This window comes from Salmo trutta, chromosome 12 (assembly GCF_901001165.1).
Source record: "Salmo trutta chromosome 12, fSalTru1.1, whole genome shotgun sequence".
NCBI lineage: Eukaryota > Metazoa > Chordata > Actinopteri > Salmoniformes > Salmonidae > Salmo > Salmo trutta.
In genome coordinates, this window is record NC_042968.1 from 50,988,148 (window position 1) to 51,007,001 (window position 18,854).

Here is an 18,854-nt window from a genome sequence, read left to right on the forward strand (position 1 = left end):
TGGGATCTAAGTGGTTATATCACAATCATATGGTACCACTACCCTTACCCCCCCCCGCTACCCTTATGCCTAATATACAGTGATTCATATTGGAGGCATTTCCACTTACCATATTTGACCTTAGAACATCTTTTAAAATTCAAATGTAATGCAAATGTCACTTAAATATGAAAAAGTATGAATCATTGTTAATGTTTAGACAATCATTTTCCCTATATCATGAATACATTCAAGTTACTGAGACTTTTTGCTATTAGTGGGGACTTTTATTTGGAACATTTCCGAAATTCCGTGACACGGAAGTACTTTTTTCCCCCCAATGAAGAGACGTAGTTCCCGGAGCAAAGTCAATTTTGCTGCAAATTGACCTCCCTAGCCTTCTCATCTGGAAGAACGGCCTCTTTACAAAATCATCATGCCGTTCATTGATTTAGAAAGTAATTTACCTGAGAGTACGTTTTCTGAGGATTTCTTGAAAAAGCTGTGCTCCAAAACAGCCGCTGTTCTAGGGAAACCCGAAGAGGTGAGTAGGCTACTGCATCAAGAATGTTACTGAGTGAAGTTAAGTTGCCTCACTCCATATGTCTGCCTTTGATACATTGCATTGTTTAGATTACTGTTAGCTAGCTGTAGCCTAGTTGTCGAACTCAAGCCTTGCCGTCTACAGTATTGAATAGGCTAGCTGTAGCCTTGCTCACGAGAACTCAAGGCATGCTGCCTTATCCCAAGGGTTCTCAGCTATAAGCACTGCTTACCAGTGGGACCATGTGAACTACAATCCCGACGCTCTGTTTTAACATTTGGAAACGTAAATAATTGCGGGCAATACTTTTCTCGAAACATGGAACTTGTCTTTGATAAGCGATAAATAATCTTTAAAAAAAGACTTACTGTGTAACAGGTTTGCACAGAGCCATATACGGCTGTGTGCATCGAGCTGATGAACAACTCTTCTGCTACACTTCCTCCATAGTTACACTTACACACAGCTGTTCGATCATGCTTATTAGCACAGGTGGTCGCCTCTGTCTTGTCGGTCTTCCGTCAACAAGCGCTGTAAAATAGATGTCCGTGTACGAACACTAACTGTATAAAGGTGTGCATTTTAACCTTTTTTTGTTTTTAGAAAGTTATTTCTCGCCAATATGTTTCTTATATTGCCAAAATCGTACCGCAAACAATGCGTGTTAACTTTCAGACTGAGCGTTGCCAACTCCTCAATAAGGAAAGTAACTATTGGCTGTCTTAAAAGTCGCTAAATGACGTCAATACCTAATTTGCATAATTGGCCATGTGCATGTAATTGTGATGGTTGCTGTAGGCGAGACAAAAAGTGAGTAAAAAACACCCTAAATATTGTAATGACCCGGCTGGGTCATAAAAGGAAAAGAGACGGACTCCAGGTGTGCAGGTTAGAACACAGGTTTATTCCTAAACTGGGCTATTGTTGTGGCCACAGCCCACGCCGCTAAATACCGAACGTACACAATTACACCATGTCGGGTTAAGGGTCACCCCCATAAGAACAGATCAAGGCCCGAACAGAAAGAGAGAGAGAGAGATGAGACAGCAATCCCTATTTATGCATTTCCAAATCCCGCGGGATTACCCATCATACCCCCCACCCTTTCCCTCTGTCCTGACACATTCAACCCCTGCTAGTAGCCATGAGAACCATAACACACCCACGAACACAGAACACAATACCGGGTCGTTACAATATGTTTAGAACTACAAATGAACTTTCTTCTGTCGATTCTTGTTTTTTTTATGTCACAATTCCAACCCTCCTCCTTTATCCGGGCTTGGGACCGGCAAAAGTGACACAAAAGAGACACTGGCGGAGTTACTTCGTTTTTTAAATTTTATTTCGTTTTTTAGTTTAGTTTTCTTAAGTTGGTTTGGTTTTTAACCATATGGTCCACTGAGGCGCCTACAACAAGTCACAGTAAAACATGAACATTTTTAACCATACATTTTTTTTGTATACAATCTAAATGGACCAAAAAGAGACAATTGAAAAAACTGTCAATGGCAATGTGAGAAAATGATGGTAACTAGTCTGGCTCTAATTCAGGTTAATGGTCTTTTTTTCCCAGACCCCCCTCACAGAAAGAGTGGTTCATCGTCATTTTGGTCAAGGCTCTCTATGGCAGGTTCAGCAACTGAGGGAGCTGACTTAAATGAGTAAGCAGCTGATGTGCCAAAAAGCCGCAAAACATTATCAGGCAGCTGGTGCTCATAGCAAGCCTCACCAGACAGCTTCAGTCCATATCGAATGTACAGGATGGAGTTAAGGGTCTGCAAGGACATCCGATTTCTAAGTTTGCTTTTTACCACACTCATCTGCTGGCTGAATACTCTCTCGACTACAGCATTCGAGTGTGGCAAGGACAACACAGACACAGTAGCCATGGCCCCAAACTTCCAAATCTCACTCCAGAAGCCCAGTGTGTTTTTTTGTCTCATTCCATTTACTAAGATGGATGGCATGCCATTGCTGGACAATCTTGTCTATCTCTGCAGGGGAGTATCCAAGGAGCTTGGCTATTTTTTATATTTCTCCAGGGTTCTTATTGTGCTTTAGAGTTTCCTCCACATTGAAAACTGACATGTACTGCAATGCTTCAATGTTGTCCGGCAGTCTCACCCTCAACTCATTAGTGAGGGAGATGGTGAAGGCTACAAACCGCTTTCGGACATTGTTTTCATCCTCAGGCGCAAGGTGGAGCTCAGCTGCCTTTGACTCAAAAAGGTAACCAAGGTACGGTTTGGGACTGATGTATCCATCTATTGGCCCTTTGAGTACATCAACATTTGCCAGTGGATTCAGCACCCTGCTGCTCAGACTTGATCTGGCTAACCAAGCTGTCAGGTAGCTTAAGAGGATAACTGTACATGGAGTATAAAACCTCAGCCATGTAGCAGTGTTCACTGGACTTGGGGACTGCGAAATGCAGCCAAAGCTCCTCCCACTGGTCCAAAATGTGTGAAACCGCGGGTTCAATGGAGAGCCAACGTGTGGCACATACTGTCACGAGAATTTTGAATCCCAATGATAATAACTAACAATTATTAAAGCTTTGACTAATTCCCGAGGTTTGTAAGACCCTGGGTTTAATAATAATTAGGCAAAGACTCAGCTTATGCAAAAGGTCCGTACAGTTTATTCAGAGAGCGCTCTAAAGACATCCATTTTATAATTCACTCCCTACTTACGCACATACCTCCACACAAACAGTAGATATCCTACGCACATACATACACACGAACAGTAGGTGAGTTGTATCCACTGTTTATCACTACCAAGCCGACAGTTGCATTCCCCCGAGATTAGAGGAACCTTGAAAGGACTCCCTGTCCTATCGTAAGTTTCTCAGAGTTCTAGCCAGGTCGGGTCATGCATAGTTCAATGGTTCTCGGTCTCTCCTTAGTCACACTGAAGTTTACCATTGTAATTCATTATACTTGTTACATAAACTAATAATCACTAATAGTTACGTTTCAGGGTGGAATTCTTTAATCATTACCTTTAAGCATATAGATTCCCTTATCACACACCTTGGTTATCTGTAAAGGTTTCTCCCCACAGTTGGTCTCATATATGGCCTTGTAGGGCTCCCTGCGCTTTGGAGACACTGAAAACCAGTTATAAGTCTCTCGTACCAAGTACTCCACACTACAGGGGATGGTGTCATTGGAAGCATGACTTACAGCAAGCTGCAGAGAGTGGCACACACAGCGAATAAGAACCAGATATTTGAGGCCATACTCCTCCTTCAGCACTTTATGGACCCCGTTGTTAATCCCCCGTCAGAAGAGGCATTGTCAGTCCCTATCTCCAGGAGTTTCTCTTTTTTAAGACAACACTTCTCGAGGAAAGCCACAACAGCACGGGCTATAGATTTGGCATCTCCTCCCTCCAACTCAACAAGCCCCAGAAATGTTGATACAATTGTCTGCTTGGTGTGACTAAAGTACCTTATCACAACCCCCAGGTACTTAGAAACACTTACATCCGTGGACTCAAGGAGGAGGCTGAAACACTGGTCACCCACATCTGCGACCAACTTTTTCAGAAAGTATGGTGCTAGAACACCATTAATCATTTCTGTGCACTTTGTCCTGTGCATTTTGAAGTGGGTAGCAGCAGTGGAGTCTGAGAAAGCAGCTCTACATGCTTCTCCAATGTGATCACATGCCAGCATGGAACAGTGTTCAGCGATAGCTAATGCCGTGGTGGCCTCAGCCTTTTTTGCTAAGCCAATTTTTTTTAACCATAAATGGCAGCTTGTTTTGGGTGGAACTGTTATAAGGCTTTGCCTTTTGAGTATGTTTTTGAGTTGTCATGTGTTTTTTTTTTTACATCACTGTTTGGCGTAGAAATCAATCAGCCTTACAATACAGGCAGTATGCCTGTGAATCATCTCCAGTAAACGGCTTCAACCAGCCTTTGAATTCAGGGTTTGATTCCCACTCCTTTCTGTATTTTTGAGTGTAAAGTTTAGACTGAGACATGATGAGCTACCCAGCAAGATGTTTACCTTATGTCACAGAGAGGCACACACACAGTGGACAAGGTGAGTAAGTGACTGAGGCTGTGTGAGTCAAATGCAATGATTTATTTTTGTGCAGTGATTTATTTTAGACAAAGAACATTTGACATTTACATCCCGCCCTGAATGTAAGCCAGGGGGGGATCAGCCAGCGGTGGCTTCCCGCATGCGCGATTCATTTGCAGTCTGGACGCGGAGGGGTGAACATCTCCTGCTCTGACTGCAGCTGGGAGGGACTGCTGCGTGAGGACTTGGGACGGTGGTGGGGCCCACGGCATCACCCGCTGCTCTTTGAGAAGAGTAAGAACGATACGTGCTTTCACGTCAGAGTCTCCAAAAGTCTCCAATAACACCAGAAAAAGTTGCTAGATTTGTTGCTAGTCGATATTTTTGAAAATGTGTTGCTAGAGGGGTCTGAATACTCGCTAAATATAGCGACAAAGTCGCTAAGTTGGTAACACTGAGCGTCGGGGCTCGTAAATAATCACACCCCCTTGACATAACACATTTTGTTATGTTACAAGGTGGGATTAAAATTGTTTTAATTGAAGAAAAAAAATCTAAACGATATACACTAAATACTCGAATTCAAACATTCATCAAATAATTATGAAAAATAACACTCATGTTTACATAAGTATTCATCCCCCTGAGTCAATGTAACAAGTTAGAATCACCTTTGAGTCTTTCTGGGTAAGTCTCTAAGAGCTTTGCACATCTGGGTTTTACAATATTTGAACGTTATTCTTTAAAAAATTCTTCAAGCCCTGTCAAGTTGGTTTTTCATCATTGCTCGACAGCCATTTTAAGTCTTGCCATAGATTTTCAAGCTGATTTAAGTCCAAACTGTAACTAGGCCACTCAGGAACATTCAAAGTCATCTTGGTAACCAACTGTATATCTGACCTTGTATTTCCGGTTATTGTCCTGCTAAAAGGTGAATGTCTCCCAGTGTCTGTTGGAAAGAAGACTGAACCAAGTTTTCCTCTAGGATTTTGCCTGCTTAGCTCTGTTCAATTTATTTTTATCCTAAAAAACTCCCTAGTCCTTGCCGATGACAAGCATACCCATAACATGACGCAGCCACCACCATGCTTGAAAATATGAAGAGTGGTAGTCATTGATGTGTTGTGTTGGATTTTCCCCAAACATAACGTGTTGTATTGAGGACATGAAGTTAATTTGTTTTCCCAATTTATGGTCATTTTTCTTTAGTTCCTTTTAGGGCTGACACCAATTAGTCGATGGCTGTTGGTCAACCAAGATATTTTGTTAGTCGAGCAGTAGCATATATACTACATTACCAAAAGTATGTGGACATCTGCTCTTCAAACATCTCATTCTAAAATCATTGGCATTAATATGGAATTGGTCCCCCTATTTTCTGCTATAACAGCCTCTACTCTTCTGGGAAGGCTTTCCACTAATGTTGGAACATTGCTGTAGGGACTTGCTTCCATTCAGCCACGAGCATTAGTGAGGTCGGGCACTGAGGTTGGGCAATTAGGCCTGGCTCGCAGTTGGCGTTCCAATTCATCCCAAAGGTGTTCGATAGGGTTGAGGTCAGGGCTCTGTGCAGGCCAGTCAAGTTCTTCCACACTGATCCCGACAAACCATTTCTGTATGGACCTCGCTTTGTGCACGGGGGCATTGTCATGCTGAAACAGGAAAAGATCTTTCCCGTGTTGCCACAAAGTTGGAAGCACAGAATCATCTTGACCCGCCTTTCTTAAAGTATGGGACCTGTTAATGGTGGGTCGCGACGTGTCAGTGTACATTTTATAATTGTTTCATTAATTACTGGAATTGATTTGGCCATGTGCATCTGTGCTCTCTGTTCAGTGCGCTTTCTGCTTAACACAGAATTTCTCATTTGGATCCCATGATTAAAAAGTTAATGTACCATGACAGTCAATGTAACCGAACCAGGAAAAACAGCTCAAGACCATTATTCCTCCTGCATCAAACTTTATAGTTGGCACTATGCATTCAGGCACATTGAAAGTCACTGAGCTCTTCAGTAAGGCCAGTCTAATGCCAATGTTTGTCTATGGAGATTGCATGGCTGTGTGCTTGATTTTTTTTAAACAAAATATTTTAACACCTGTCAGCAACGGGTGTGGCTGAAGTAGCAGACTCCACTCATTTGAAGGGGTGTCCACAGTATGTGTAAAATATACAGCACCAGTCAAAAGTTGACACACCTACTCATTCCAGGGTTTTTCTTTATTTTTACTATTTTCTACATTGTAGGATAATAGTGAAGACATAAACTATGAAATAACACATGGAATCATGTAGTAACCCAAAAAAGTGTTAAAAATATATATATATACACTGCTCAAAAAAATAAAGGGAACACTTAAACAACACAATGTAACTCCAAGTCAATCACACTTCTGTGAAATCAAACTGTCCACTTAGGAAGCAACACTGATTGACAATACATTTCACATACTGTTGTGCAAATGGAATAGACAACAGGTGGAAATTATAGGCAATTAGCAAGACATCCCCCAATAAAGGAGTGGTTCTGCAGGTGGTGACCACAGACCACTTCTCAGTTCCTATGCTTCCTGGCTGATGTTTTGGTCACTTTTGAATGCTGGCGGTGCTTTCACTCTAGTGGTAGCATGAGACGGAGTCTACAACCCACACAAGTGGCTCAGGTAGTGCAGCTCATCCAGGATGGCACATCAATGCGAGCTGTGGCAAGAAGGTTTGCTGTGTCTGTCAGCGTAGTGTCCAGAGCATGGAGGCGCTATCAGGAGACAGGCCAGTACATCAGGAGACGTGGAGGAGGCCGTAGGAGGGCAACAACCCAGCAGCAGGACCGCTACCTCCGCCTTTGTGCAAGGAGGAGCAGGAGGAGCACTGCCAGAGCCCTGCAAAATGACCTCCAGCAGGCCACAAATGTGCATGTGTCAGCTCAAACGGTCAGAAACAGACTCCATGAGGGTGGTATGAGGGCCCGATGTCCACAGGTGGGGGTTGTGCTTACAGCCCAACACCGTGCAGGATGTTTGACATTTGCCAGAGAACACCAAGATTGGCAAATTCGCCACTGGCGCCCTGTGCTCTTCACAGATGAAAGCAGGTTCACACTGAGCACATGTGACAGACGTGACAGAGTCTGGAGACGCCGTGGAGAACGTTCTGCTGCCTGCAACATCCTCCAGCATGACCGGTTTGGTGTTTGGTCAGTCATGGTGTGGGATGGCATTTCTTTGGGGGGCCGCACAGCCCTCCATGTGCTCGCCAGAGGTAGCCTGACTGCCATTAAGTACCGAGATGAGATCCTCAGACCCCTTGTGAGACCATATGCTGGTGCGGTTGGCCTTGGGTTCCTCCTAATGCAAGACATTGCTAGACCTCATGTGGCTGGAGTGTGTCAGCAGTTCCTGCAAGAGGAAGGCATTGATGCTATGGACTGGCCCGCCCGTTCCCCAGACCTGAATCCAATTGAGCACATCTGGGACATCATGTCTCGCTCCATCCACCAACACCACATTGCACCACAGACTGTCCAGGAGTTGGCGGATGCTTTAGTTCAGGTCTGGGAGGAGATCCCTCAGGAGACCATCCGCCAACTCATCAGGAGCATGCCCAGGCGTTGTAGGGAGGTCATAGAGGCACGTAGAGGCCACACACACTACTGAGCCTCATTTTGACTTGTTTTAAGGACATTACATCAAAGTTGGATCAGCCTGATAGTGTGGTTTTCCACTTTAATTTTGAGTGTGACTCCAAATCCAGACCTCCATGGGTTGATAAATTGGATTTCCATTGATTATTTTTGTGTGATTTTGTTGTCAGCACATTCAACTATGTAAAACCACTCCACAAGTGTCTTGTTAACAAACTATAGTTTTGGCAAGTTGGTTAGGGCATCTGCTTTGTGCATGACACAAGTAATTTTTCCAACAATTGTTTACAGACAGATTATTTCACTTATAATTCACTGTATCACAATTCCAGTGGGTCAGATGTTTACATACACTAAGTTGACTGTGCCTTTAAACAGCTTGGAAAATTCCAGAAAATGATATCATGGCATTAGAAGCTTCTGATAGGCTAATTGACATCATTTGAGTAAATTGGAGGTGTACCTGTGGATGTATTTCAAGGCTTACCTTCAAACTCAGTGCCTCTGCTTGACATCATGGGAAAATCAAAAGAAATCAGCCAAGACCTCAGAAAAATAAATTGTAGACCTCCACAAGTCTGGTTCATCCTTGGGAGCAATTTCCAAATGCCTGAAGGTACCACGTTCATCTGTACAAACAATAGTACGCAAGTTTAAACACGATGAGACCACACAGCCGTCATACCGCTCAGGAAGGAGATGTGTTCTGTCTCCTAGAGATGAACGTACTTTGGTGCGAAATGTGCAAATCAATCCCAGAACAACAGCAAAGGACCTTGTGAAGATGCTGGAGGAAACAGGTACAAAAGTATCTATATCCACAGTAAAACAAGTCCTATATCGACATAACCTGAAAGGCCGCTCAGCAAGGAAGAAACCACTGCTCCAAAACCACCATAAAAAACCCAGACTACGGTTTGAAACTGCACATGGGGACAAAGATCGTACTTTTTGGAGAAATGTCCTCTGGTCTGATGAAACAAGAATAGAACTGTTTGGCCATAATGACCATCGTTATGTTTGGAGGAAAAAGGGGGACACTTGCAAGCCGAAGAACACCATCCCAACCGTGAAGCACGGGGGTGGCAGCATCATGTTGTGTGGGTGCTTTGTTGCATGAGGGACTGGTGCACTTCAGTAAATAGATGGCATCATGAGGGAGTAAAATGATGTGGATATATTGAAGCAACATCTCAAGACATCAGTCAGGAAGTTAAAGCTTGGTCGCAAATCGGTCTTCCAAATGGACAATGACCCAAAGCATACTTCCAAAGTTGTGGCAAAATGGCTTAAGGACAACAAAGTCAAGATATTGGGGTGGCCATCACAAAGCCCTGACCTCAATCCTATAGAACATTTGTGGGCAGAACTGAAAAAGCGTGTGCGAGCAAGGAGGCCTACAAACCTGACTCAGTTACACCAACTCTGTCAGGAGGAATGGGCCAAAATTCGCCCAACTTATTGTGGGAAGCTTATGGAAGGCTACCCGAAACATTTGACCCAAGGTAAACAATTTAAAGGCAATGCTACCAACTACTAATTGAGTGTATGTAAACTTCTGACCCACTGGGAATGTGATGAAAGAAATAAAAGCTTAAATAAATATCTCTACTATTATTCTGACATTTCACATTCTTAAAATAAAGTGGTGATCCTAACTGAACTAAGACAGGACTTTCTTACTGGATGAAATGTCAGGAATTGTGAAAAACTGAGTTTAAATGTATTTGGCTAAGGTGTATGTAAACTTCTGACTTCAACTGTATATTATTCTTCGAAGTAGCCAACCTTAGCCTTGATGACAGTTTTTCACACGCTTGGCATTCTCTCAACCAGCTTCATGAGGTAGTCACCTGGAATGCATTTCAATTAACAGGTGTGCCTTGTTAAAAGTTAATTTGTGGAATTTCCTTAATGCGTTTGAGCCAATCAGTTGTGTTACGACAAGGTAGGGATGGTATACAGAAGAAAGCCCTATTTGGTAAAAGACCAAGTCCGTATTATGGAAAGAACAGCTCAAATAAGCAAAGAGAAATGGCAGTCCATCATTACTTTCAGACATGAAGGTCAGTGAATCTGGAAAATGTCAAGAACATTGAACGTTTCTTCAAGTGCAGTCGCAAAAACCATCAAGCGCTATGATTAATCTGGCTCTCATGAGGACCGCCACAGGAAAGGAAGACCCAGAGTTACCTCTGCTGCAGAGGATACGTTCATTAGAGTTACCAGCCTCAGAAATTGTAGCCCAAATAAATACTTCAGAGTGAGAATTGTCGGGACAGGTTTTCTTGGTCTCTGGCTCTATTGATTTAATTTGTGTCTTATTTCATCAGAAAAAGAAGAAACACGCACACTGCTCTTGATAGTATCACTGCTCTTTAGTAAGCTTTAATTTCAACCAATCGATTGGTCAAAAGCACTGACAAATTTTGGTCGACTAAGTTTTTTTTTTAGTCAGGGACAGCTCTAGAGCCTTATTGCAAACAGGATGCAAGTTTTGGAACATTTGTATTCTGTACGGGCTTCGTTCTTTTCATACTGTCGTATAGGTAGTATTGTGGAGTAACTACAATGTTGTTGATCCATCCTCAATTTTCTCCTATCACGGCCATTAAACTCTGTAACTGTTTTAAAGTCACCATTGGCCTCATGGTGAAATCTCTGAGCAGTTTCCTTCCTCTCCGGCAACTAAGTTAGGAAGGACGCCTGTATCTTTGTAGTGACTGGGTGTATTGATATACCATCCAAAGTGTAATTAATAGCTTCACTGTGACCTTCTTTGCGAGCCATTAGAAAACCTCCCTGGTCTTTGTGGTTGAAACTGTGTTTGAAATTCACTGCCCGACTGAGGGACCTTAGAGATAATTGTGGGGTACAGAGAAGGTAGTCATTCAAAAATAATTTTAAACACTTACTGCACACAGTGAGTCCATGCAACTTATTATATGACTTGTTAAACACATTTTTACTCCTGTACTTATTTAGGCATGCCGTAACAAAGGGGTTGAATACTTATTGACTCAAGACATTTCAGTGTTTTGTTTGTAATGAATTTGTAAAAATTTCTAAAAACATAATTCCACTTTGACATCATGGGGTATTGAAATTAAAATCTCAACTTTAATACATTTTAATTTCAGGATGTAACACAACAAAATGTGGAAAAAGTCAAGGGTGTGAATACTTTCTGAAGGCACTGTAGTTGGCGGCTATGAAGGTTTTAACTCCAGTGTCCATATTTAAATACTTTGATATAGCCTAGCTAGCTAATTCTATTCAAAAATTGTGCTTGTGTGTATTTTATGTTGTCTGTTTTCTATGCAGAGAATGATGTTGGTGGTGAAACCTGGACTGCCAATGCTCATGGGTGGAACTTGTGCTCCTTGCGTGATCCTGTCCGTGTCCGCCATCGGTGTCACTGACACTGCTGAGAAGAACAAGGAACACAGTGCCAATATTTTCCCTTTCCTTACAGGAGAACTTGGACTTACTGAAGACCGGTTAGAAGCTGATTATGCTACAAATCATTCATTTATTTTAGCTTAGTACTATCCTCTACTGCAGAGATTTGGCTCTGTTCTAATGACAGAAAAATATGTGTTATGCATAAGATAAGAGGATTTTGCATTTCTGCATTGGTGTGGATAAAGGGCAATGTGTCATATGATACCTTATCTCAGATTAAAAGTGGGAGTGTCTCTGTATGTCAGTTCCTGTACACTGCAAGTTCCTGTACCCGGCCTGCCTGCAGACTCTTTAGAGCCCAACTCAACTTTGACTCAAGAAACAGATGAAAAATTGTAGTTATCTGTTATGCCATGGTGTGTCTGGATTTATGGACAGTTCATATGTCTAGGCTATTACTACCATGAGGTATTGATTATAGCCTAACTACCTATGCTTGTAAGGGGTTGCACAGGAGATCTTGCCAGACCATATAGCATTCAAAGTATGTATTGACTTTATATTGCATTTGATATTGCATAAATAGAATATTGCATTTAGTAGATTTAAATTGTAGCCACATGGTCTCCTGTATATGGTTTTCAATACATGAATCTAATTGTAGGTGAACTTGTATTCCACAGGGTCATGATCAGGTTCTACGCACTGGAGCCACATCAGGTTGGAAAGAAAGGAACTGTTATGAGTTACCTGTAGGAGGAACTTTCTGCACCAGAAGGACTTCACACATCTGTTCCACAACAGTTATCATCGGAGAGAACAAACCCTGGCAGTGGATTTCCACCACTCAATTGGACATGACATACCATATGACAAAGACCTGTATTGAATTTTATCACTATGGTATTTGACCCCATGAATCTATGCCCTGGAAACTCATTCATTTATATTACATAGGGTTGTCTGCGATAGTAAACCAGAACCACACATTTGACAAGCTAGATGATATAAGAATATATTCATGTTTGATTAGAGGAAATGTAAACCAATTGACCTTTATTCAAAGCTATTACTATGTCATTTCACCTATTAATTTCATATCTCAACCATTTGATAATGTGGTTGAGATTTTCTTTCTGCTATGTTTTGTTAGTAAGAACCACAATGACTAGCATAGATGATAGACTAGTATTAACAATAAATCTTTAAGTACGTACTGTGCAATGGAATTCAGGTAAATGTCAATGTACGGCAGCTGTGAAACACCATTCTATGCATTTGTTGAGAGTATAGAAGTAGATAAGGACATAACAGTGTTGCATTGGACTAACATGCACTCTGTATTTGTGAAGAACTGTGTTTAGTAAATTTACATATAATGTATTCCTTTTGAATTTCAGTCCTTTTAATATATAAGTATCAAATAAATGTTGTGAAGGCTTTGCTGTACAATTAGTCATACTAGAAGTAAAAGTACTTAAATTATTGTGTCCTGCATGACTAAATTATTTACTGGATTTAATGTCTTGCCAATATTTCTTTACACTCAACAGGAAGAGTGGAAGGGTTTTGAAATAATACAAGGTGTGGTAAAATGTGACATTGAACAGCTAGATATTTAGGAAAAGTGGACTGTAAACCAATGTAAAAATGTAGCTATCTTTCCATGTGATACAGCCCACTAAAGGCAACACAAAAATTAACATTTAGGATGTCTGCTTTCTGTCCATACATTATTGTTCGTCTTGAAAAGTTTGCCTTGCAACAGCACCTGCTGGGTCAGCTTACTAGTATAATGTAATTTTGTTTAAAATGGCAAGGAACATGTCAATGATCTTGCAAATTATTGGTAGGCTTGTGTTGAAATTACAAGAACATCCCTCTTATCTTACTGTATGCATGGCATCTGTCAGGATGTCTTCTGCTTTTCCAGGTCTGCCACCAGATAAAGGTCTGTTTTATCTGTCAGGGTCAGTAGAACAGCTCCGGAGCTTTATCCTTGTTCATCAGTTTGGTCAGCAGAGCCTCTGTCTGCCTCATCTCTCTATCTCCTCGTCATTAGGCATGTGATTCCTCCCCATATCCCCAGTGTTGATAGAGCAAAACCAAAAGGATTTAACCCTTATCAGTCAAAATATTTGAATATGACCTAACTCTCACACCACAGGATATTAGTTATGTGTTCTCACTCCGACCTTAACTGTTATGACACGCCCCAATGTGTTGTCCTTAAACTTCTTTGCAAGACTATTCTGGTTCATCTTTGTCAGGATCTCCAGAGCGATCGTCACAGCACCATCCAGATTGTAAGTCTGCTCCATCTTATCCACTATATCTGTCCTGTCTTTGTTCTCCAGCCAGCTCTTTGGGATGGAAGGAAAGCCATCCTATGTTAGGTGCCACTGAAATCTCTAAGAGTCCAGATCCTCCATAATGGCAAGCAGCTGATCCAACAATTCACCATTGTTGAGCGCTACACACAGCACTGTAGATCAGGTAGAACAACATTTCAGTCCAGGAAATATCTGTGTACTGTAGATATGAGTAGACTCAGGTGGGAAACAACTCGCAAACTCCTCCCTCCTTGGCTGTGTGAGAGAGGGAGAGACGGATAGGTTTGTCAGACTCAGAGCTCTGTAGGACTGCTCTTTAAAAAATATTTCAGAAATAGACTCAGGACCAGAACATGTGGATTAACAGGTGGTCGGTTTGCATCTATTACAAGTGAGATCTAAACCTGAGAATATTCTATATTTAAAAAATGCCTTTGTTTACAGTATGAATACAGTACTGGACAGTGCCTTGCACATACTGAAGAATGTTCCCACAGTTCCTTTAATTCAATGATGGACAGCACAGCTGAAATTGCTATAAGAACCCATGATTAACCTCCCATCATGTTGACCAGATAATGTAAAGTCGTGTACGAGTAGCAAGAGGCAAGGATGACAACCGAGGAAGATAAGAGTTGACAACAATGAACAATTGGCTGAATATTGGTTTATTTTGAGCCGATATCATTCGTTGGAACAGCCCACTGCCAACCAGACGTCATTGACATGGTAGCCGGAAGAGGTGGTACAAACTCGCTCTATAAAGAAAAAAACCTCAAAATAACTTTTTAAAACACTGACATCTACATGCCAACGTTGTTGATCTGCAAATGTTCTATAAACTGAAATAAGATTGATATTGATCAGTTTTGCAGTCCTTCTATGGCTTCATCAGAGTATAGTCTTTCACTCGTGTGAATGTTGCTGTTTGTTTAGTATCTAATGTGAAGAAGAAGGGGTGGCAGTCTGTGTCTATTTGTCAATAACAGCTGGTGCGCGAAATCTAATATTAAGGAAGTCTCAAGGTTTTGCTCGCCTGAAGTAGAGTATCTCATGATAAGCTGTAGACCACACTATTTACCAAGAGAGATTTCATCTGTATTTTTCGTAGCTGTCTATTTACTACCACAAACCGATGCTGGAACTAAAACCACACTCAATGAGCTGTATAAGGCCATAAGCAAACAAGAAAATGCTCATCCAGAGGTGGCACTCCTAGTGGTCGGGGACTTTAATGCAGGGAAGCTTAAATCGTTTTACCTAATTTCTACCAACATGTTACATGTGTAACCAGAGGAAATAAAACTCAAGACCACCTTTACTCCACACACAGAGACGCGTACATAGCTCGCCCTCTCCCTCCATTTGGCAAATCTGACCATAATTCTATCCTCCTGATTCCTGCTTACAAGCAAAAACTAAAGTAGGAAGTACCGATGACTCGCTCAATACTGAAGCGTTCAGATGACGCAGATGCTAAGCTACAGGACTGTTTAGCTAGCACATACTGGAATATGTTCCGGAATTTGTCCAATGGCATTGAGGAGTATACCACATCAGTCACCAGCTTCATCAATAAGTGCATCAATGACGTCGTCCCAACAGTGACCTTACGTACATATCCCAACCAAAATCTATGGATTACAGACAACATCCGCACTGAGCTAAAGGGAAGAGCTGCCGCTTTCCAGGAGCCGGACTCTAACCCAGACGCTTATAAAAAATCCCACTATGTCCTCCGATGAACCCTCAAACAGGCAAAGCATCAATACAGGACTAAGACTGAATCCTACTACACCGGCTCCGACGTTCGTTCGATGTGGCAGGGCTTGCAAACTATTACGGACTACAAAGGGAAGCCCAGCCGCGACATTCCCAGTGACACGAGCCTAACAGACGAGCTAAATTACTTCTATGTGTGCTTCGAGTCAAGCTGTTCCTGACGACTGTGTGATCAGGCTCACCTTAGCTGATGTGAGTAAGACCTTAAAACAGGTCAACATTCACAAGGCCGAGGGCCTCCCGAGTGGCGCAGTGGCCTAAGGCACTACATTGTAGTACTAGCTGCGTTACTACAGATCCTGGTTCGATACCGGGCTGTGTCGCAGCCGGCCGCGACCGGGAGACCCATGAGGCGACGCACAATTGGCCCAGCGTTGTCTGGGTTAGGGGAGGGTTTGGCCGGCCCGGATATTCTTGTCCCATTGCGCTCTAGTGACTCCTGTGGCGGGCCGGGCACAAGCACGCTGACACGGTCGCCAGGTGTATGATGTTTCCTCCAACACATTGGTGCGGCTGGCTTCCTGGTTAAGCGTACATTGTGTCAAGAAGCAGTGCGGCATGGCGGGGTTGTGTTTCAGAGGACGTACGGCTCTCGACCTTCGCCTCTCCAGAGTCCGTACGGGAGTTGCAGCAATGTGACAAGACTGTAACTGCCAATTGGATATGACGAAATTGGGTCGAAAAAGGGGGTAAAAAAATATAAAATTGGTTTAAAAAAAATATGACCAATTCACAAGGCCGCAGGGCCACAGATGGATTACCAGGACGTGTACTCCGAGCATGCGCTGACCAACTGGCAAGTGTCTTCACTGACATTTTCAACCTCTCCCTGGCCGAGTCTGCAATACCTACATGTTTCAAGCAGACCACCATGTGCCCAAGAATACCAAGTTAACCTGCCTAAATGACTACCGACCCGTAGCACTCACATCTGTAGCCATGAAGTCCTTTGAAAGCTCACATCAACACCATCATCCCAGATACCCTAGACCCACTCAATTTGCATTCCGCCCCAACAGATCACAGATGATGCAATCTCTATTGGACTTCACACTGCCCTTTCCCACCTGGATAAAAGGAATACCTATGTGAGAATGTTGTTCATTGACTACAGCTCAGAGTTCAACACCCTAGTGCCCTCAAAGCTCATCACTATGCTAAGGACCCTGGGACTAAACACCTCCTTCTGCAACTGGATCCTGAACTTCCTGACGGGCCGCCCCTAGTTGGTAAGGGTTAGCAACAACACATCTGACACGCTGATCCTCAACACGGGGGCCCCTCAGGGGTGCGTGCTTAGTCCCTTCCTGTACTGGCATGGGTCCTCAGATCCTCAAAGTTATACACCTGCACCATCGAGTGCATCCTGACTGGTTGCATCACCACCTGGTATGGCAACTGCTTGGCCTCCGACCGCAAGGCACTACAGTACATCACTGGGGCCAAGCTTCCTGCCATCCAGGCCCTCTATACCAGGCAGTGTCAGAGGAAGGCCCTAAAAATGATGGAATGCCGTTTGGGTCTTTGCATGTCAAAAAATATATTTTTGACACAAATCAAATCAAAATCAAATCAAATCAAATTTATTTATATAGCCCTTCGTACATCAGCTGAAATCTCAAAGTGCTGTATAGAAACCCAGCCTAAAACCCCAAACAGCAAGCAATGCATGTGAAAGAAGCACGGTGGCTGGGAAAAACTCCCTAGGAAAAACTCCTGAGAAAGGCCAAAAACCTAGGAAGAAACCTAGAGAGGAACCAGGCTATGAGGGGTGGCCAGTCCTCTTCTGGCTGTGCCGGGTGGATATTATAACAGAACATGGTCAAGATGTTAAAATGTTCGTAAATGACACGTCAAATAACACAGTTTAAATGTAGAATGTTGTGTTGGACCGCAACTTCTGGGGCTGCTAGCTAGCTTTAGCTTGATACCTAGCAAGCACCAATACAACAAGCCTGAAAATAATGACCAGTAGAAATTTCTGTAATTTTCATTATTCTTAGCAATGATTTAGGAATCCTTTTGAGTAGGTATTAGCTAGGTAGCCACTTGTTGTTCGCCTATTGAAATTGAACTTCAGTTCATGAAAAGAAATAGCTAGCCAGCTACTAAACCCTGTTTCCCAAATCTAACGTTATAAACAGCCAGCTAGCTTCCTGAGGCTCGACCGGACCGGGTTGTGTGTTGTGAAGCTAGCCACAATAAGGATTAGGCACAATATATATATTTTTTTGCGGTTTGCCTTCACAATAAAAGTACCTCTTTGAAAGTGATGCAGAAGGTTACAGTTGGTGGAATCGTGCCATATTTAGACTAGATAATGTTAAACAAGGTTGGAATGTGAAGCAATGAAATGGGGTATCAGTCTACTCGGTGACACCCACAGAACACAACTGTGAAGAGTTTACGCAAATATTAGCGTTGTAGCTTTTATCGCGGGACTGTGACTGTGTGAAATCCCCTCCCCAGTCAGCCTATTGTGTGTATTGAGTTTCATTATGCCCTGTACAGTTTTACCTAAGGATTGGGGATCAATGAAATTGGGTATCAGTCTACTCAATACCCAATATACATATTTTCCCAACTTCCTCCTCAGAGTTATCAGACTCCAAAACATCCACGCAGTATTGTTTTCCCGCTGGAATAGTGTTCAATACACATAGGTTGACAATAAATGTGGCTCAATTCACAGTTGTTTCAGAGTCCCACCATAAGAGCTACGACGCTAATGTTCTCTGGGTGTCACTGAGTAGACTGATACCCCATGTCATTGATCCACAATCCATAGGTAAGGCTGTACAGTGAAATAAGTATGCCCCCAATGCAATTCTAAAGTCTAATTCATCCAGTGCAGCGCAGTGCAAATAGTCCGGGTAGCCATTTGATTAGCTATGCAGCAGTCTTATGGCTTGGGGGTAGAAGCTGTTAATTAAGAAGCCTTTTAGACATAGACTTGGCGCTCCTGTACCGCTTGCCGTGCGGTAGCAGAGAGAACAGTCTATGACTAGCGTGGCTGGACATAGTATGAGTAAAAAAAAAAGATACACGTCAAATAACACTAGTTGACGTGTCAAATAAGCTTGTTGACCAATCAGGACCTGAATATGACTGCACGTCACATTATAATTTAAA

At 42.6% G+C, this 18,854-nt stretch overlaps 1 protein-coding gene across 1 annotated transcript; it reads left to right on the forward strand.

Moving 5' to 3' along the window:
* Positions 1-299: 299 nt before the first annotated feature.
* LOC115203752 (D-dopachrome decarboxylase-A) lies at positions 300-13,300 on the forward strand. The gene is made up of 3 exons (XM_029768704.1): positions 300-523; positions 11,527-11,702; positions 12,291-13,300. Exons 1-3 carry the CDS (start codon positions 416-418, stop codon positions 12,361-12,363), a joined length of 357 nt encoding a protein of 118 aa, XP_029624564.1. The 5' UTR covers positions 300-415; the 3' UTR covers positions 12,364-13,300.
* Positions 13,301-18,854: the final 5,554 nt, after the last annotated feature.